Genomic DNA, 20496 nt, shown 5'->3' on the forward strand with positions numbered 1-20496 from the left:
TTAGCACCTAAAAGGAGGCCCGTGCACGTCTGTCAGGGCTCGGTGCTGTCGGCCTCGTCTGGGGAGCTCCTCCTCTCTGCCCGGAGCAGCCGAGCTGGGTAGAGTGTGCTGGGCGGGCAGGCTGTGCCCTGCCCCGGGTGCCCGCGTCCTGCCCGGCCCTCCCGGCCCGCGGCGCTCTGCCGACGCTGTTGTGACGCCTCCCTGGCACCTCACGACTTGTTCCCTCTCGGTGCCGTTAAGATCCTCTCTTCATCTGTCACTTCTGACAGTTTAATTACACGGAGTCGTGAGTCCCCGGGTTACTCCGCGTCCTGGCCCTGACGTCCTGTTCCCGCCCCAGGCCGGAGAAGTTCGTGGCCATTACTCCCTCAGATGATCTTCTGCCCCTCCGCGGCTCCCCTCCTTCCGGGCCCCCGCGGTGCAGAGGCTCCTGTGCCCTGAGTCGCCTGAGGCCCCTTGAGACGCCTTCGATTTTTAACGTTACTTTCTCCGTCCTGCTCTTTTTGAGCGTTTCGTTACCCCGCCCTCCAGACCGCCGACCCTGTCTTATTTTTTATTCAGTCCTCTGCAGAATGCTCGTGTGTATTTTGCAGCTCTGTGACTTGTGTTGGCTGCGTTCTTTTATTTTCTCTCTCTTTCTGGAAGTTCTCGCTGTGTTTGTCCACTCTTCAGCCTCATTTGGGGGCCACTTTTAAGACCAGTTAAAGTAATTATCTCCCTTTTGTGAGGTCCCCCGCCCCCGTCCCCCCCCCAGGGGTTTTGTCTCCTTTGTAACAGGTTTCGCTGTCTCCATGTCGCTTGACTCTGTCTGTCCCCTGTGTTTCTCTTTGACCCTTCAGACGCGTGGCCCCGCCTGGCAGAGCCGGCCACACGCGGGTCCCCGGTGAGGGCTGCGCACGTGCACGTGAGCAGGGCACACCTGGTGCTCGCAGGGTCGGGGGGCCGAGTGGAACCGCCCTCCGGCAGCGCCTCTGCCTCCGGGGGAGCCCAGCAGGCTCCTGCCTGGCTGGCGGGCGCGCCGAGATCGGCCAGCGAGCCCCCCGCACGCGGGCTGGGGCGCCGGGGTCCCCCTGGGGCGGAATCCGCGTTCACCACAGCCGTGCTTCCCCTGGGTGTAGACCCCACGGGTTTTCAAAACCAGACGTTTGGGGGGGTCATCCCAAGGGTGGGGTGCCCACAGTGGGAGAGGTGTATGTTAGGTCTTTCTTGGCTAAGTGGTGGCCCTGGGCGCAGGTTTGGGGACACCGTGTCTCTGCCTCCATGCCCTGTTTCGAGCCTTTGGGGGGCTTTTAGCTAGTGCGGGGTGTTTTCCAGAGGGAACTGTTCCCTGTGCATCTGTGGTTGGGGTGAATTTGGGGTCCGTCTGTGCCACGTCTGAACCTCCCACTTCACGTGTTCTTAGAGTCAGGGTCTCGGGGAGCCGGACATGGCGCCCGTAGCGGAGTCAGGGTCTTGGGGAGCCGGACGTGGTGCCTGGAGTGGAGTCGGGGTCCCGGACTCGTTGGCGGGCAGCCCGACGGTGTCCTGACAAGTCACTGCTTCAGACAGGTGGTCTGTGGCCCCCGCTGCTACGTGCAAGCCCCGGCCCCCAGTACGCCGGTATTTGGACAGGAGGCCTTTTTGGGGTGATTGGGTCGTGAGGGCAGAGCCCCCGAAGCGGGGCCGCTGCCTTGGTAAGACGGGGCAGGGACCCAGCCTGAGCCTCCATGCGAAGGGGCCGCGTGCGCCCCCCACACCGGTGAGGAGCGTGGCGCTGAAGCCCCCCGAGGGGGTGTCTGCAGTGGCTGCCCAAGCAGATGGAGATGAAAGACAGGTCACGTGAAGCCGAGACAGACAGACAAGCAAACCGAGACGAGAAGCGAGCAGCCTAGACAGACAGACAGACAGACAAACTGCACGAGTTCACGTGAAAAAGCCAGTAGGAGCCGGGTGAGTTAGAGTTGAAAACAAGCAAGCATTGACCTTCACCAGCTCTTAAAACTGAGCCAGCAACAGGAGCAGTGAGGTATTAGCACTTGAGTTGAGAGATCAAAAATATATAAAATATACTCAAAACCTATATCATTTTAGTAACCAATGTCACCCCAATAAATTTAAGATACGTATGTGTGTATATGTGTGTATGTGTGTGTGTGTGTGTGTAATGGACACATATACATAAAAGAATTGAGTTTATAATCAAGGTTTTAAGAAAAGCAACTTGGATTATTCAATATAATTCTTAGGGTAAATTCAGGAGTCATCCTGAAATCTAATACATGGGACACGTATGTCATACTTCAGTATAAATTTTACTTCCATCACATTTCGGATGTAATTATGAAACCAAAGACTTATAGAAACAGCATATAACTTTGTTCTTTAAAGTCTTGTGGTCAGATATGCCTGTCCATGACATGGTTGACAGAAAAGTCTTAAAGGTTTGGCAGTAACCATGGCAACCGTATGGCTTGCTGTGTTCCAGGCTCTGACTTAAGACGCAGGACCACATTTAACCCTTTCACGCACCCTAAGAGATGAGTTCTGTTGTCATCTGGTGGCAGCTCAGGGGACTTGGTGAGACCTGGCTCCAGGGCCCACCCCTCAGCCACCTCGCTGCCTCGTAGATGTGACCACCTCACAACGAGCCTAACAAATTCGATACAAACAGGACCAGAAGGAAGTATCGGAGTACCCCAGACTGGAATTCATAAAATAGTGCAAGAGCTGATTTTCATCATTTTAAAGTGATCCCAAGAAAACAAAAGACCAGTGACTCGATGAAGAAATTGACACATAGCAAGAACACAGCTCGCCCGGAAAACGAAATGCAGGTGGCGTCAGAGATGGCCGTGTCCAGACGCCACCAACAGTGACTCACTGCCCCCACGGGGAGCTGCACTCTGCTCCCTTCAGGTCCCGTGAACCCACACATTTGAAAGCGCCCTGGTGAGAGCGGGGAAGCCACATCCCCGTGTCGCTGGTCGGTGTGTGCTTGGCACGCGGTCCATAGAGGAAATTTTGACAATGTCAATCAAATCAGAAATAACACATGCACACACTCCTCGACCAGCTCTCTTGTTTACTTAAATGTGGCTTAACAGCTATGCTCTACACAGGTGAGGCCACTCGGGCACAAGGTGCTAATCACACCCTTTGTTATCACAAAGACTGGGAATGACCGAAAAATCCAGTGGGAGGCAACTGGTTAAAAACCAGCATATCCATGCAGTGGAATATTGTGAAGTCACATTGAAAAAGTAAACAAACAAACAAGCACAAAGCCGCCGGCCTGGCAACGCACAGGGGGATGCGGGAAGTAATTGTGCAGAAACCCCGCCAGCGTGTAGAGGCAGTTCTGGTCCATGATGCCTTTGCTTATATGTGTAACCAGATTTGATGTGTTCGATTCTATACGCACAGAAGCCTCCTGACAGATTCATCATTTGTGTGTGAGAGGATATATGTATTTAAAATAAAATCGAATGCATATACATACATGTATGAACACACACAAGAAAATATATATGATACATATTTGAATATATGTACCTATGTGTAGAATAAAATAAACGCAGAGCTAACAGCCAGATGTTGGTGGCTAGGACATTTGGTCCCTTTAAGAGCGTGGGTTGTGTGGAAGAAAGAAGCGAAGATATAATTGATTAGGCTCTAGTGAAGTAAATCGTTCAGTGGCGTCAGCCAAATGCAGTACATTCTCCTTGTAGGGAGCCAGCAATGACTCACTGCTGCTCATCACCATGGCAACGGCGCTGCCTCTCGGTGATGCAGGTTCGCTGGTACCATCCGCCGTTAATTCAGCCGGTGACTCAAGTGCACACGTCTCTGTGCTCAGTATTCTGTTTTCTCCCAAAGCCCTCCAGACAAGATGTGTTTTGAAAAATGACTGAAATAGTAACTAAGAAGAGGAAAAAAGGAGAATGATAATAAATTTGTAAGAACGTAAGAAAGAAGAGAAAATGTATATAACACAAGTGACAAAAACAGTAAGGGGTAACATTGGAAACTGAACACAAGTAATCCTAAAGAAAGGTTTTCTAGATTTATTTATATTGAACGAGGTCAATTTTAAGGCAAAGGTGTTAGCAGAGAAAACTTCAGTGCGTTAGGAGGCTAAATGCAATTTAAATTTGCGTTCATGAAATTACGTAGCTTTGGGAAATGCAGACGCAGAAGGCCGGCTGACGGGGGAGGCCTGGGGGCCTGCAGGTGGTGGGCGTTCGTGGCACACCTTGTGCAGTTGCTTGTTTTAGGAAGCGGAGAGGACAGACTAGATGTGAGTGGCTCTGTGAGCCCGTCCCTGCGGAGGCACGGCCGCTTGCCCGCAGACCCCCCCCCCCCACCCCATCCCAAGAGCCCCACAGGATGACCACAGGGCACTGTTGCGTTGTAATCCCACTCTGACAGGCGAGTCCTGCCCTCCCCTGCTCCAACGGGGATTCCAGCCATGGCTTTGCTAGCCAGGGAAGGTCCCCCTTCTTGCATGAGGTTCTGAACCTACATGAAAAAGCCTCAAAGCCAGCCCGGCCTGGTGCTACTGGCCTTATTGCAGGAAGGGGATATCCACCCCTCCAGAGCCCGTGGGCACTTCTGAGGCCACCCTACGATGCCGACTCGCATAAATCAGTTAACTTTAAGCGCCAGGGTGTTTAGCCAGGTCAGAGGGGCTCCAGGAGGCTGGAGAGTCGGGGAGGACAGTGAGGTCGGTACCGTTTCACGCCTCTCAAAAAGGACTGATTGCACCATTTCCCTGGTCACAATCTTCCTGTCGCTATTTGAGTAAAGACCAAACCTGTTACACTGACGTGCAAGATCGTTCATCGTTTTCTTTTTGCTTATGTGTTCAGACTCAGTGTTCTCCATTCCAACCCCTTCACACATGCACTTGAAGTTTCAGCAACAATGATCTCTAGGTTCTTTGAATGTAGGGTACTTTCTCCTAAATAGAACATTCTTGTGCCTCCTGTCTCCCTCTCCCTCCCTCCCTCTTTCTCTCTCCCTCCTTCCATCTCTCCCTTTCTCTCCCTCCCTCCCCACACCCCGTACTCAACTTTGCATAGTCAAGAATGATGTGAGTTGATGCAGTGTGCCATGAGGTGACATGGCATGACACGACGTGACATAGTCTGAGCCGCTGGAGCTGGGGGTTTTCGCTGTCATCATAGCTCCTGTCAATGTCTCTGAGGGACCCAGAGGCGTGATGTTTGGCGTGAGACGTCCCGCGGTTTCAGATGGAAGCTGTCATGCACTTAACTGGGAACCAGCCATTCTGGGCAGAGGGGATACATACAGAGACCGGAGCCTGGGGCGCGTTTACAAAACGCACCGGTACGACTGGTTTCCAGGGACTGACAAGAAGAGGGACAGGAAATGAGACCTAGGAGTCGGAGACCAGGTCAGGCGAGGCCTGGGAGGCGGAAGGAATTACATGGCGTTCTGGCTGTGATGAAACGTCTGTGGAGGGTTTTCTGCAGGAAAAAGACATTTCGATGCATGTTTTTAAAAGATCATTTGGGCTAAAAGATGGTTTGGAGAGTGGATTATAAGGCTCACTAGGGGAAGGAGAGACTAGTTAGAAGGTAACAGTCTTCCACGCAAGTGACTTAGTTAAGACAAATGTGTCTATTACACTGAGCCACTGATAACTAAGTCCAGGGAAATCGCATGGCTTATGTGTGTAATAGCTCATTATACATGTAAGACACATAGTACAATTGACACATGAACAAAACATATGGGCTCCAGATTCTGTTCGATGTTGGGGACGCTTGCAGGTCGTCCGAAGCAAGCTCTTGCTTTAGCCTTTTCAGACTTCTTAGTACAGCTTTAGAGGAGTTAAAATCCTTCCCTGTAACAGAAGATACAAAAACCTGCTGTTCTACCCGGTGGCCACCAGGTGGCCCTAAAAGAATCTTCGCAGACAGATGCAGGATGGAGTCTGAGCTTGGCAGAGCCACAAGATGCTGACAAGATGCTGCAGTATTCACACACGCGCGCGCACAGCACTCACACACGCACCTTTGTTGCTGTTTAATGGAACGGAAAATAATCCTCTATAACACTGCAACACGAGCATCCCTAGCCACTCAAATTTGGAAACTGTAGAGAGGGAGGGTATAGCGAAGGAAAAAGGGTGAGACTCGGGATTTCTGTGCACTGTCCGCGAGTGTCTGGAAATCTTTTGTGAAACGTTCTGTTGCCAATTTCCCGGTTGGGTTATTCATCTTTTATTTATTGACCTTCAGGGGTTCTTTGTGCGTTTTATCAGATATGGGGTGTACAGATATCTCCTCTGAGGCTGCGACTTCTCTTCCATTCACTCAACAGTGACCTCCACAGAGAAGAATATTTTATTAATACAGTCCAATTTATCAATTCTTTATTTCATCAATTATACTTTTTGTTGCAGCCGAGAACCCATGGACAAACCCAGAGGCACAGAATCCTCTTCCCTCATTTTCTTGTAAAAGTTTACTTTTAGTATTTTTATTTTTTCAATTACAGCTGACACACACTATTATATTAGTTTCAGGTGCAGAGCACGGAGGTTAGACAGCTATATGACTTAGGAAATGATCCCCCCGATGAACCCAGGACCCGTCTGACACCTCACATAGTTATTACAACCCCACTGACTATGTTCCCTGTGCGGACTCCACATCCCCACGACTGTTTTGTAATTACAGATTTGTATCTCAGTCCCCTCCCCCTTCCCCAGCCCTCCCCTCCACCTGACAGCCGTCAAAATGCTCTCTTTATCAATGAACTTATTTCTGTTGTTTGTTTATCCTGATCTCTAGATTCCACACATGGCATTTGTCTCTCTCTGTCTGACTTACTCCACTCAGCACAAGACCCTCCAGGTCCATCCATGTTGGTGCAGGTGCCAAGATGTCATTCTTTTTATGGCTGTGTGATGTTCCACTGTATGTACGTACCACCTCATCCACGATGGGCACCCAGGCGGCCTCCACGTCTTGGCTGCTGTAAATACTGCTGCAGTGGACACATGGAGTCACATGTCCCTTCAAAGCAGTGTTTTGGGTTTCCTTGGTTAAATGCCCAGGAATGGAATTTCTGGTCCCTTCTTTTTCTCTTGTTATAGCCTTTGTTTTAAAGTCTATTTTGTCTAATATAAGGATTACAATCCCAGCATTTTTTTTTTCATTTCCATTTTCGTGAAGCATCTTTTCCCATCCCTTTCCTTTCAGGCTGCGTGTGTCTTTCGATCTGAAGTGAGTCTCTTGGAGGCGGCCCGTGTCAGGGTCTTGTTTTCTCGCCCATCGGCCACCCTGCGTCTTTGGATCGGGGAGCTTTTACTCCATTTACATTTAAAGTAATTGTTGATAGATATGTAATTATTGCCACTTTATTATTCATATTTTCATCTTTTTCTTTTTTCTTAAAGAAGTTCCTCTAACACTTCTTGCAAGATTGTGGTTTGGTGGTGATGAACTCCTTCAGCTTTTTCTCATCTGGGAAGCCCTTTACCTGACCTTTGATTCTGGATGATGGCTTTGCTGGGTTGTAGGCCCTTTTCAGCATTTTATTTCCTGCCAATTCCTTCTGGCTGCAAAGTTTCTGTTGAGAAATTGGCTAAAAGTCTTATGGGGACTCATTCACAGGTAGCTATCTTTTCTCTTGCTGCTGTTGAGATTCTCTCTTTGTCTTTAAACTTTGGCATTTCAATCAGGATGTGTCTTGGTGTGGGCCTCTGTGGGTTCATCTTGTTTGGCACTCCGAGCTTCCTGGGCTTGTAGGTCTGTTGCCTTCTCCAGGGTAGGGGAGTTTTCTGTCATTTTTTCTTCAAATAGGGTTTCTATTCCTTGTTCCCTCTTCTTCTGGTCCCCCTATGATGCAAATGTTGGCACATTCAATGTCGTCCCAGAGGCCCCTTAAACAGTCCTCATTTTTAAATTTTTTTTTCTTTTTGCTCTTCCTATTTGGTGTTTTCTGCTCCTTTGTCTTCCAACCCACTGATTCGATCTTCTGCTTTATCCAATCTCCTGTTTATTCCCCTAAGTGTATTATTCATTTCTGGCTGGTTCTTTCTTATGTTTTCTCTCTTCACTCTTATGCCTTCTCTTTGTTAAAGTTCTCAATGAGTCATCTGTTCTTCTCCTAAGTTCATCGAGCATCTTTATAACCAGTGTTTTGAACTCTGCATCTGGTAGATTGCTTGCCTCCATTTCATTCAGTTATTTTTCTAGAGCTTTCTTCTGTTCTTTCATTTGGGACATGTTTCTTTGTCTTCTCATTTTGGCTGCCTCCCTGGGTTTGTTTCTATGTACTAGGTAGAGCTGTTATGTCTCCTCATCTTAGTAGAGTGGCCTTATGTAGTAGGTGCACTGTGGGTCCAGTGGCAGAGTCTTCCCTGGTCACATGAACCAGGTGCTCCAGGTGTGTCCCTTGTGTGGGTTATATGTGCCCTCCTGTTGTAGTTGAGATTTGGTTGCTGTTTGGATGTCAGTGGAAGGGAGTGACCCTCAGGCTGATTGGTCGTGAGGACTGGCCGTGACCATGAGCTGTCGTGCAGGGCTGACCCCACGGAGCAGGATTCACTGTAGCTGGGCTCTGGGTGTGTCATCCTCAGAGGTGACCCCGGGTGGTGCTCCAGCTCAGACTAAAGCTGGTCCCTGGGCAGCAGACCAGGGCCCTCAGGGCGGGGCCCTGCCACAGGCCAAGTTCAGCTCCTGCCTGTGCCAAGCCCAGGGCCACCTGGCATGAGCCACCAAGCTCTCTGCGGATGGTGCCATCCACCTTGAGAGGCTAAGCCGCAAACCGAGGCCCCTGCCGCTAGTGCCGGGCCGAGGGCTGCTCAGCGAGAGAGGTGCGGGGCCCGCGGGGGCAAATGCTGCTTGTCTGGGGTTTGCGGGCCTTTGTGAGATTTTAGGAAAGTCCGCAGCATGAGCTGAGACAGGCCGTTTGTATGGAAAAGCCACTGAGGATGGCTTGGGCCCCCATCTCTGCTGATTTTCGCATCCAGAGGCTGTGGGGCTCCTGTCCCCGGCACTCTGGGCTGGGGCGCCCGGTGTGGGGTCGGGATGCTTCACTCCCACTCCAACTGCCGCACGCGGGTGTGGGATCGGAGTGGTCCGGCCTCCGGCCTCCTGCCAGTCTCGAGGTGGCCTCGTCTGCGTGCCCCCCGTTGTGGGACGCCGTTCCATAAACCTCAGGTGGTTCTTCGGTTTCACTGTGATGCTGAGGTGGTCGCGGGGGAGGCGGCATCGCGGTCACCGGCTCCACCATCTTGCCCAGAAGCCTAAAAGTGTTATTGTTTTGCGTTTTACATTGAGTTCTATGGCGCGTTTTTAGTTACTTTTTGTGTGAGGCGTGCGGTCTCCCACTCGTCTCGCCGTCATTTGTTGACTATTCCTTGTCTGTTGCTTCCTTGTCAAAAGTCAGTTAACGCATCTGCCGCGGCGTGTGGCTGGGTGTTCTGTGTTTCTTTTTTCCCCTGCTGACCTGTGTGTCTATATAATTTCACCATTGCCACGCTGTCTTGATCTAAGAGGAACTGCTTTCAGTCTCTAGCTATTAAGTGTTACATTATTGGTACGTTTTTCATATCAACCCTTTTTGAGGTTAAGGAAGATCTCTTCTATTTTTCATGTTTTGGAACGTGTATGATGAACGGGTGTTGAATTTGGGGGCCCTTCGTGCTGCTCCCTGGACAGATTCTGAGCGATGTGTTTCTTGCTCCGGCCCCTGGCACTGCTGGAGGCTTGCGCGTGTGGTGGTGGGGGCGGGCGCCTTGGTGGTGGTCTCTGGGCTCCCGATTAAGTCTCGTCTCGGGGGGTACGGTGTGCTTCTGCCATGGGGGTCTTTACATGTGCCTCTGCTCTCCTGCAGGGGTGACTTTTCCCTCCATCCCCTTCCAAACTGATGCTCCCGGCCTATCCTTGGAGCTCTGTCCCCACCACTGACAGGAGCTTTTTATTTCTTAGATGACACAGGAAGGCTAGAGCGAGGCTGGAACAGGTAGACTTCCCTCCCCTGAGATGTGGTGAGGATTCACTGTTGCCCCCTGGCGAAAGGTTCCCTCAGCCTGCGGCACCCAGCACCCTTTCCCTGGGTTTTCACGGCCTGCACCTCCCTGGAGTCACCTCTCCGGGTCGCAGAGTGGTCGGCTTGTGTTGCAGTCTCAGGATTCCGATGGGTCCAGGAAAACGCATGGATTCTCTGTTGGTCCAGATTTTTCTGGACCTCCCTTCATTTCAGGACAGGAATGATGACTTTCAAGCGTTTTCCTCACCAGAGCTGACGCACACACACACACAAAGCTGAATTCTTTTGGTTACCTTGAGGGACATGAATAGAAACAGAATGCAAAATGCCTGACGTGGTCGGGAAGCCTTTTCTGTGCTCTCGTAAGGCCTTGATTTCCAACAGTGTGCGTCGCGCCGTTGGCTTCTGAAACAGTCGAGAATTATCCGCTTTGTCACGTGATTCTCTCCCCCAGCGCACTCTGCTTTCCTCTCATTCCTGCAGACTCGGGTCTCTCTCTAAGTTAGCTCTTTACTCCCGTTGCTTGCAGATGACATGATGGTATGTGCAGAAAATCCTGAAGGACGTACACGTCAACTCCTAGGACTAATACGTGTTTGGCAAGGTTGCCGGCCACACAAGCAGCATGTGACTTTCAATTGCGTTTCCACATACCATCATCACACAGGTGGAAACAAGTTTAAAATAATATAATTTACAACCACTCAAAAAGAATGACATATTTAGGTGTAAATTTAACAACATACCCAGGACTCGTATGTTGGAATATATAAAATGCTGATGAAAGAAATTTAAAAATATCCAAGTAAATGGAGAAATATTCCATATTTAGGGATTGGAAGACTCAACAGAGTAAAAAGGTAAATTTTCACTAAACACACAAGTTTAACTAAATTTTTATAAAAATTCCAGCAATCCCTCTGTTACTATAGACAAAATTTTACTTAAAAATTGACATGGAATGTCAAAGGACCAAGAATTGATCAAAATAATCCTGAAAGAAAGGAATGATGTGAGAGGGGTCCCTGGAATTTATTTCGAGACTTGTCATATAGCTGTCGCGACCTGATAGCCCCGTGTTGGCGGAGGGAAAGACACACAGACCTCAGAGACGGCGGAGGTCAGAAGCAGCCCGCACAGGAATGCCAACTGATTTTTGACAAAAGTACAAAAGTACAGGGGGGAAAAAACCCTCCACACTTCACACAAAATAAACCCAACAATGGGTCATAGATTTAAATGTGAAATATGAAACTATTAAAAAGCGATTAAACTTTAAGCCATAGAAGATCTTTGGGACATAGAGTCTGATGGAGAGTACTTAGCCGTGAACCCAAGAGCATGATCCATCAAAGAAATGAGTCAGCAAATTAAACTCTATCAAAATGTCAAACTCCTACACAGAAGGGCCTGTTATCACGATGAAAAGCCCAACTGCCCACTGCGAAGAAATACTTGCAAATCACGTATCCAATAAATGACTCAAATCTCGATGACAGTGAGGACTCCCAGAACCTAGTATCACAAAACAGAGAAGCTCACTTAGAAAATGGGCAGCAGAGATGAACAGACATTTCACGGGAGTAGAGGTTCAGGTGCCAGAAAGCACACGGAAAGGTCTGCAGCCCCTTAGCCACTAGGGGAAGGCGAACTCGGCCCCTGCCGAGATACTGCTACCCCCCTATTAGGACAGCTGTATATATATATTTTTAAGTGACAGCACCAAGTGCGGGTGAGGATGTGGAGAAACTGGGCCTGTCATATATTGGGGGCAGGAGAGTAAAATGTTACAGCCCTTCTGGGAAGTAATTTGGTCATTTCTTTTAAAGGGTGTTAACAAGTCCTCAGCATGCAAGCCGGCAGTTACGCCTAGGGGCGTTTGTCCCAGGTAAATGTCCACATAAACACCTGTGCACAGAAGCTCGTGGCGCCTTTGCAGTAGCTCCGCCGGGCAACAACCAAAGTGTCCTTCACAGGTACACATTGTATCAGCATCAAAAGCGAACGAGCTGTTGGTAGGCGGAATGATTTAGATGGGTGTCAGGGACGTTACAGTGAGTGAAAAAAAAAAACATTGGTCTTAAAGGTTTGAGTCCGTCTGTGTGACATTCTCCAAATGACAAGATTCGGAGATGTCGGAAACGGAGGGTGGCCATGGCAAGGGGCTGGGGAAGGGGGCTGGGGAAGAGACGCACCCGGCGTGGGGTGGGGGCGGGGGGCGTCCCGGCGGGGGTGGGACCGCAAAGGCCGCGCCTGTGACTCGGTGTCATCGGACCGCGCGCGTGTAAGGCGTCAACGCTGGGGGAGCCGCGTGCAGGGCGTGGCGGGCCCCGCCCGGCCCAGTCGCTGCGACTTCCTGTCACGGGGCTCCCCCAGGGCCCAAACTCAGAGCCCGCAGCTCCGCGCACCCCCTGGCTCCGGCCCCGGGGAAGAGCCTGAGCCCCCGGACAGCACGGGCCAGGGGGACCACCGGCTCCGGGGCGCGCGGCTGCGGTTGTGGCCCCGCCCCTCTGTCGAGCATGGCCCTCCAGCTGAGGCCCCTCGGGACAGGTGGCGGCGGAGAAAGCCAGTGGGACCGGGCCGCGGGCTGGCGGCCGCGAGGTCGTTTGCGGCGTGGGCGTCAGGGTGCGCTAACGGCGCCGCTGGCGGCCCTCGCGGGGCTCCCTCCGAAACCGAAAGGGGCGGGCGCGCCTCGGGATCCGAAGGGATCAGGAGACTGGACCGAGGACGAGAGGTGTCCTAGAGCTTCACCGGACGTGCAGTGGAACCTTCTGGAAGATTCGGGAGAAGGACATCCCGTGGACTCGGGGTCGCGAGGCTGGAGCCCCCAGGGTGGGCCCACGCCAGCCTTCCTCTCCGGGGCCTCCCCGGGCCCCCCGGACCTGCTGAGCTAGTCATTGCTTTCCCGCGCCCACAGGACTTCCTGGGTGGCGGGCGACAGGAGGCAGAAAGGGTCTGCGACCGGACGCCAGGGCCTTCCCTTCGGGTCCCACCCTTGTTGACGCGCCAGGCTTTTCAGCGTGGATTCCCGGAGTCCTGGGGACCACCCAGCAGAGCCGCCCACCCGGCCTCATCCTGATCCCTGTTCAGCCTGAGCCCCCTCGCTGCCAAGGCGCTGCTGCTTAACCCTCGGGGTGCTGGACCGGCCGACAGGCGCGGGAACCCCAAGACCCGTCAAACGTTCAGACATGACGATCCAGGTGGCGCCGGCGTGTGGGCGACACCGCAGGAAGGCGGCTGCCAGGTGCGGGGAGACGGCCGGCGAGGGGGCGCCCGCCCCGCACCCACCCCCGGCGGCCGGCCGGCCTCTGGACAAGGCCCCAGATTTCAGTCTCGGGCGCGCAGAGGGAGGGGCGTCGGGAACGATTCGCGTCCCTGCGCGGTTGGTGGCCGCGGGTGCGCCTCTAACTCTGCAGGTCGCTCAGCGCCACGCGGGCCGGGCGCGTGGCGGGGCCCGGGGACCCTGGGGCGCCCCGGCCGGCCGGCGCAGCCCGTCTGCTGACAGTGTCGCTTGCTGTGTGGCTCTGACGAGAGCTGGCCCTGGGCTCCGCGGCCCCCAGGCGGCGCGGCTGGGAGTCAGGGCACCCCAGACTTCCGATCGTCCTTGACCTTTAGACAAACGTCCTGGGGTTTTAAGCCTCCTGTACAACAGGGCCCCGGGCTGGTCCCTTGGAGAAACCTGCCTAATTTCCCCGGGGTCACGCAGCTGCGCGGCTTCTCCTGGGGTCACCGTGCGGCTCCGAGGGGCGTCTCCCGGCCCCGGCCAGGGCCCGTTCCAAGCACAGGTCGTCACGTCTCTGCCCCACGCCCGCCACTTTGTGTTGGAGCAGACTGCGCGTCGTCCGCAGGACGCTCACTGGGCCCCCCGGGCGAGCGGTTTTGGGGGGCGCAGGCGGCGAACACCCTCCGCCCCCCGCCCCCCGCCCCCCGCCCCCGTGAGCAGTGCTACCCGCGAAGTCTCTGCCTGTATGCGGGCTACTTCCATGCGACATATGCCCACGTAAGCAACCTCTGAGTAAGAGAATCTTAATATTTGTAAACCTCCTGAGGATGCAGTTGACTGAATATTTCAGGACAATTTATAGTCATTTCTGCTTTCACCGCGGGCGGATACGGCTTCGTGACAATTTTACTCATATCGGAAGTCCCAAGAGCTTTCATTCTATTCTACGCCAATTTAATAAAAGTGACTGCTCGTCTGATATTCCTGTCCGTAAATATTAGTGAGGTGGACTGGTTTTCAGCGTTATTTCCCATTTAAATCTCTCTCTCTCTCTCTCTTTCTTTCCTTTTCTTTTTTGTCACCGGATACCCTTTCCCCCATTTAGTCATAGGAGTCTCTTGTTTTTTCCCTGTTTTGAAATTAAAAGCTCCGTGTTGCATGTATCTACATTTTAGCACTTTCGAGTAAATGGGTCTTGAATCTGTTGCCACCGCTTCTCGCCCTGTATTTTCCCGGAACCCTGGATTTTTTTCTGCTTTTATAATGTCAGCCGTCTTTTCTTAAACTTTTCCAGTTGAATGTCTGGCTCATTTAGTTCCTTTATTTTTACTTAAAAATTCATTCTTATTGTCATTCATCTCATTAGAATTTAATCCCATTCAGGCCTTGAGCTCCGGGCATTGCCGAGAGAATGCCATTTGCTTTAGACTCATGTGCTGTCAGTGGGGGGTCCGCCTTCTCTGTGAGGCAGCAGAGACACACCCGGACATGTCACCAAAGTCATAGTTGCCACTTTCCAAATTTTAATCCACGGAGAGCAACTTGCTCAAGCATCCGTGACTAAATGATTTAGAGAAAACTACAGAAACAATAATAAATGAAATGTGAACATGCAAGAAATGCTAGACCCACGTGCCACCGTGCGGCCCAGCAAAGCCTCGTTTGGGGACTGCTCTCAGTGGGGCGGTGACGCGGCCCGGCTGTCGTCAGAATAACTCGGGGTTCAGTGTGGGTGCAGGGGTCATCCTCCTTGAACCAAGGCGTCGTGGGCTGGGACGGGGAGGGTCCTAGGAGGCTGGGCCCTGCCTGTCTGGGAGTCGCCTGCAGGTCCTGCTCTAGGGGCTGGGCTCCTAGCGCCAGGGGGTCGGCTGGGAGAAGCGTCTCCACGTTGTCCCGTGAAGTGAGAGCTGCGGGGCGCTTGGCGGTGGGCACAGGTAAACTGTGGAGGAAGGTTCTGGAGCAAATGGTACCCGCAGCCCAGGTGTTTGGCAGCAGGCGCGACAGAACCAGTGTCCTGCCACTAGGTGGCAGGAGAGTTCCACCGTCGCCACTTCCTCCCATCTGGAACTTCTTCTCTGCCCGGAGAAGGGGGTTCAGGCGGGGGTCCCGCGTCCTTACGGGCAGTGACTGCGGGAAGTCGTGTAAACCACGCGGGCGTGTGCACAGACCCCCTTCCCCAGACCCCCCGTCGCCTTCCCCCCCACCCCACTGCGCCCGCCGACTTCCCCCGCACCTTAGCGTCGGCGCCCCCACCCCCAGGAGCATCCCCTCCACCGCCACCGCCCCCCGCAACCCGCAGGACCCCACGTTCGCTTAAGTTCCCGCTGCTTCTCCCTGTCATGGTCCCTAGTATTCTGCAGAGAGCCTGTTTCCACCCCCAAAAGCCAGCTCCCCCAAGTACTGGACAGCGACCACGGGCCGCAAGGCTGACCCACGCCCCCTTGGCCAATCCCCCCGCGGGGCTAACGAGCCCATGGTCCCTTTTCCTCACAGAACCCAAAAATGTTCTGCTTCAAATGACCACTTGACTGATCTGTCACTGGCCCATGCCATTTAAGGAATCCACTGGAGTTTAAACGCTCATGTCCAAAATGCAAATAATGAAGCCTGCTTAGGAGTGTGGGCAGGGTCCAGGGGACAAGCCCCTCCGCGTTCAGCCTTACTGCCTTACGAAGCCTCGTTCCCGCCTGGGTACAAACGCTACGTTCCCCCGCCCCTCAGAACCGCAGCTGCTCTGTGACAAGTGTCCTGCCAACGCGCAGGTTCGTCCCCGTGGAGTCCTGACGTTGGGTTCTGTTCGGAGACTTGCTAAAACTTGGCCCCGCCATCTAGAGTAAAAATTAGAATAAAGAAAAACACTTCCACGTTATGCTGAAAGTATATTTATAGATATAGATATAGATATTTATTTCTCTGCAGACAGCTTTACTGATGAGTCATTTTAACGTTCAAAGAACAACCTATATTCCAGTGCTACGTAATCTGTACCAGAATGAGATGGATATAGCTTCTCAAGTCATTTCACAAAGCCAGGACAAGTCTGATACCAAAACATAACAATTATAACACAAAACAGAGAATCACAGATCTCACTGAAAGATACAAATGCCAAAATACCGAATAGAACAGTAGCCAGTCGAAATCAACACCACATGAAAATGTACAAAGCTTTGGCAGATACGGAACCAAGTCGAAATCCAAATGTACACACATGAGACTGGGACATGAACACCAGAAACGAAACATCTCCCCCCACCCCACCCTGTCAGTGGCCTCTGGCCAGGACCCAAAGGAACCAGATACTTGTGGACCCTATCTAGCGGGGAGGGGGCCCACTGCTGGGGTCACCAGCCTTGTCATCAGACCCAGGCTCGTCCTCATCTAAATCTTCGGACTCACACTCTGCCAGGGCCTGAAAGTACTGGTATGGCCAGCACCGTGGATCCTTCTTATGGAGCTTGGCCAGGAACCTCAGGACAAGCATCTTGCTGGTTTCGAGGAACGCTCGGGGGCCCCAGAGAAACTCGTACTGTGCTGGCTCAGTATTGGGGATTCGCCTGTATTCTAGATACTTCTGCCTGACAAACACTTCTGTGATGAGCTTCTTCGTGTCTCCGAAGAGACTATGGTGCTCCCAGACATCCACCCCTATCTTGTACAGGAAATTAAAGATCAGGTCCTCCCTGACACAGTCGCCCTTCATAAAGATGAGGCTCAGGACCACCATCAGGAGGCCTAACTTGGGGGTGTCCAGATAGGACGCCACCGGTTCGCCCTTACGGCGCCCCAGCTTGTTGACGATAATGTAGGAGTGGTTTTTGGGATCAATTTCCTTCAATTGATAACCAAAGACACACTCCAGCTTGTTGTTGGCTCGGCTGATGATGTCTAGGCACTCATCTTTATATTCACGGATGATGAACTTGATCATCTCCGAGCGCTTAATGGGCACCTTGGCTTGGTCCTTGAGCAAGAGGAAGTGCACCAAAGCGTTAGCTCTCTCATCCAGGGGGGACAGTGGCTGAGACTCCAGCTTGGACTCATCCTGGGTGCCACCGAACCCCTGAGAGAGACCCGGGATCTCAGACATCATCAGAGGCAGGGGGCTGCCTGCACACTCCCACAGACCCAGGGCCCTGGAGGTGCTCGGACCTTCCCAGGCACTCAGGGCCCAGGACGTGCTCGGACCCTCCCAGCCACTCAGGATCCTGGAGGTGCTGGGCCCCTCCCAGCCGTTCAGGCTGCGGGAGGTGCTGGGGCCCTCCCAGCCCCCCAGGACCTGGATGGGGGTGTGCACCTCCCAGTCACTCAAGTTCAGAGTCCCCCAGGGTCTGGGCGCCTGCCAGTCGCGCAGGGCCAGCACCTGGCCGCCGTCCTCTTCCGTGTTCAGGTGCTTCTTCTTGCGGGTGGCTTTTCCAGAGCGCCGCGGAGGTTCCTCAGGCGTCTTCGAGGCCTCTTGGGAGGCAGCCATCACCGGGGGGACCGCTGCCGTGGCCATCAGGATGTTGGGTGCTGCCCTGGGCACCTTCGAAGCATTCACATTGGCCTGCGGGACCCAGGGGACCGCGGGCAGGGCCTCCACGCAGGCGAAGGGGTCCTGCAGAGCAAGCGGCAGTGACTTCGGGGTCTCCGGGGTGACAGACGGGCCCTTAAAGGCATTCGACGAGGCAGGCTGGAACTGGGAGGTAGCTGGAAGGACCCTCGCCGCGGTGGGGAAGGTCTCCGCAGCGGTGGGGAAGCCTCTCCAGGTGGCGGGCAGGTGCCCACGGGAGGCCGAGAGCGCCTTGGGGGCGCAGAAGGTGGCGGCGAAGATCATGCGCTCCTTGGGAGGGGCCCTGCGCTCCTTGGACGAGGTCCTGCGCTCCTTGGACGAGGTCCTGCGGTCTATCGGAGAGGCCCTGGGTTCTCCCGGGGGAGTCATCAGTGACTTAGCGGAGCCCATGGGAAAATGTGCAGCCGCTAAGGGGCCTCCGGGCTGGCCCTGCGGGGCCGCAGCCGCCCCCTGCCAGGGCGGCTGCAGCTGCAAGGTGGGCAGCTCTGCTTGCTGCCCGGAGGGCTGGACCTGCTGGGCGGAGAGCTGGATTTGCAGAGCCTTTTGGGGGGCCGGGCCCCCCTGAAAGGGCTGCTCGAGCTGCAGCAGCGCCGGGCCAGGCCTCGGGGCCTCCTGTGCTGGTACCGCCTGCCAGAAGTGGCCGGTGGCCTTCGGGGTCTGCCAGGCCAGCGCGGCAGCCGGCTGCACCTCCTGGTACTCCATGGACGTGGGCAGCTCGTGCGGCACGGGGGCCTGGCCCTTGGGGGCCTGCCAGATGATGGGCGGGCAGTGCACCGCCTGCGGGGCCGACAGGGTCGCCGCCAGCGCGGCTGGGGGCGCCTGTGGCCCCGCGGAAGGCGCCGCCGCCACCTGTGTCGCTGGAGGCGCCGTGGGCACCTGCGCCGCCACGCGCACCTGCGCGGCCGCAGGCACCTGCGGGGTCACGCGCACCTGCGCGACTGCGGGCACCTGCGGGGTCACGCGCACCTGCACCTGCGCGGCTACGGGCACCTGCGGGGTCGCGCGCATCTGCGGGGCTGCGCGCACCTGCGGGGCGGGCAGCCGAGCCTGGGGCGCCTGGCGCAGAGGCGGCGGCGGCGGCAGGGCCTGCCACAGCGGCGGCGGCGTGGTCAGCACCTGCGGGGCCGGCCGGATGGGCGGCGGCGCCTGGCGGATCAGCGGCGGGGCCTGGCGGATCGGGGGCGGCGCCTGGCGCACCGGCGGCGGCCCCGGGCGGATGGGCGGCGGGCCGGGGCGGATGGCCGGCGGGCCCTGGCGCGCGGACGGCTGCGCCTGCCAGGCGATCGTTGGAGCCTGCCAGGTCACCTGCGTGGCCTGCCAGGCCAGGGGCGAGGCCTGCCAGCCCGGCGAGGTGGCCTGCCAGCCGGGGGGCGTGGCGAGCTGCGCCGGCGGGGCCTGCGGGCTCTGGGGAACCTGCGGGGGTGCCCTGATGACCTGAGGCTGGATTTGCAGAATCAGAGGCTGAGCCTGCGTGGCCCAGGAAGCCAGAGGCTGCGCAGGTGGCGCCGCCGCCTGGGCCATCGCGACTCCTGACGCGGCGGGCTGGTTGACTGGCGCTCGCGATCCTGAAGGCTGGATCATCAGGACGCTGGGACCCGGAGGCTTGGCCATCGCGGCTCCTGGGGGCGGAGGCTGGGCCATCAGGGCTCCTGGGGGCGGAGGCTGCGCCATCGCGGCTCCCGGCGCAGTCGGCTGGACCATCAGGACTCCCGGAGTCAGAGGCTGAGCCATCAGGACCCCCGGCGCAGGCGGCTGGGCCATCGGCGTCCCCGGCGGGGGAGGGTGAGCCATAGGTGTCCCCGGCGGGGCAGGATGAGCCATCGGGGTCCCCGGAGGGGCAGGATGGGCCATCGGGGTCCCCGGAGGGGCAGGGTGCGCCATCGGGGTCCCCGGAGGGGCAGGGTGGGCCATGGGGGCCCCAGGAGCCGAAGGATGCATCATCAGGACCCCCGGAGTCGGAGGCTGGGCCATCGGGGTGCCCGGAGGGGGAGGGTGGACCATCAGGACCCCGGGAGTCGGAGGCTTGCCCATTGGGCCCCCCAGAGGGGGCGCCTGGACCATCGGGGCCCCTAGGGCCGGAGGCTGGGCCATCGCAGCCACCGGGGCAGGCGGCTGGCCCTGCGGGCCCTCCCAGGCGGGCTGAGGTGCCTGCCAGGCGGCCAGGGAAGCCTGCAGATCCATCGGAGGCGGATCCCAGGGGACCGGCGGGGCCCGGGAGGATGCGGGCGGGGCGCGCATCAGAACCGTGGGTCGGCTGTAGACCGGCGGCTTGGGCGCCTCCGCCGGGGGGCTGGAGTCACCCAAATTCTTACTTAGCTGCGACATGTCCCTTCGCTCTGACAGCTGCTGGGCCTTCTCCTCCGACAGCTGCTGGGCCTTCTCCTCCAGAGAGAAGCGGATGCCTACGTGGCCGGCCGAGCAGAGGCTCCCTCCCTGCTGACTGGTGGATAGGAAGTGAGTGCCCTTAGCTCTGCAGCTTTCCGCAGTAAGAAGGAGGGGGGAAGGGGGCTCAATCCCGCCCCTTCCCCGCCCCCGACCACCACAAGTGGATAGTGAATAGGGGCGTCTACCAGTAATCCTGGCCGACACCAGATACCTTCCCACTCTGTCTCCCCACATGCAGCCCGTTCAGACAGCCCATGGGTGGGCTTTCAGTGAGGGGGGGGGCGGCGACAGGAGCAGGTCAGTGTTCTAGAAATCACCACACTGCGGT

At 55.5% G+C, this 20496-nt stretch overlaps 1 protein-coding gene across 1 annotated transcript; it reads right to left on the reverse strand.

Annotated features, from left to right (window-relative positions):
• Positions 1 to 16101: 16101 nt before the first annotated feature.
• On the reverse strand, positions 16102 to 20134 carry MAGEL2 (MAGE family member L2). The gene is made up of 2 exons (XM_036232070.1): positions 18810 to 20134; positions 16102 to 18677 (listed from the first exon to the last, which is right to left on the reverse strand). The coding sequence occupies exons 1-2, from the start codon at positions 20106 to 20108 to the stop codon at positions 16548 to 16550; spliced, it is 3429 nt and encodes a 1142-aa protein (XP_036087963.1). The 5' UTR covers positions 20109 to 20134; the 3' UTR covers positions 16102 to 16547.
• Positions 20135 to 20496: the final 362 nt, after the last annotated feature.

The sequence above is a fragment of the Rousettus aegyptiacus genome, unplaced genomic scaffold (assembly GCF_014176215.1).
Source record: "Rousettus aegyptiacus isolate mRouAeg1 unplaced genomic scaffold, mRouAeg1.p scaffold_m13_p_14, whole genome shotgun sequence".
Taxonomy (NCBI): Eukaryota; Metazoa; Chordata; class Mammalia; order Chiroptera; family Pteropodidae; genus Rousettus; species Rousettus aegyptiacus.

Coding starts and splice junctions, on each gene's coding strand:
- MAGEL2 (XM_036232070.1), bottom strand. CDS start 20,108: ATGTCGCAGCTAAGTAAGAATTTGGGTGACTCCAGCCCCCCGGCGGAG. Junction 18,678..18,809: donor CTCGGCTGCCCGCCCCGCAG/GTGCGCGCAGCC, acceptor GCGGCCGCGCAG/GTGCGCGTGGCGGCGCAGGT.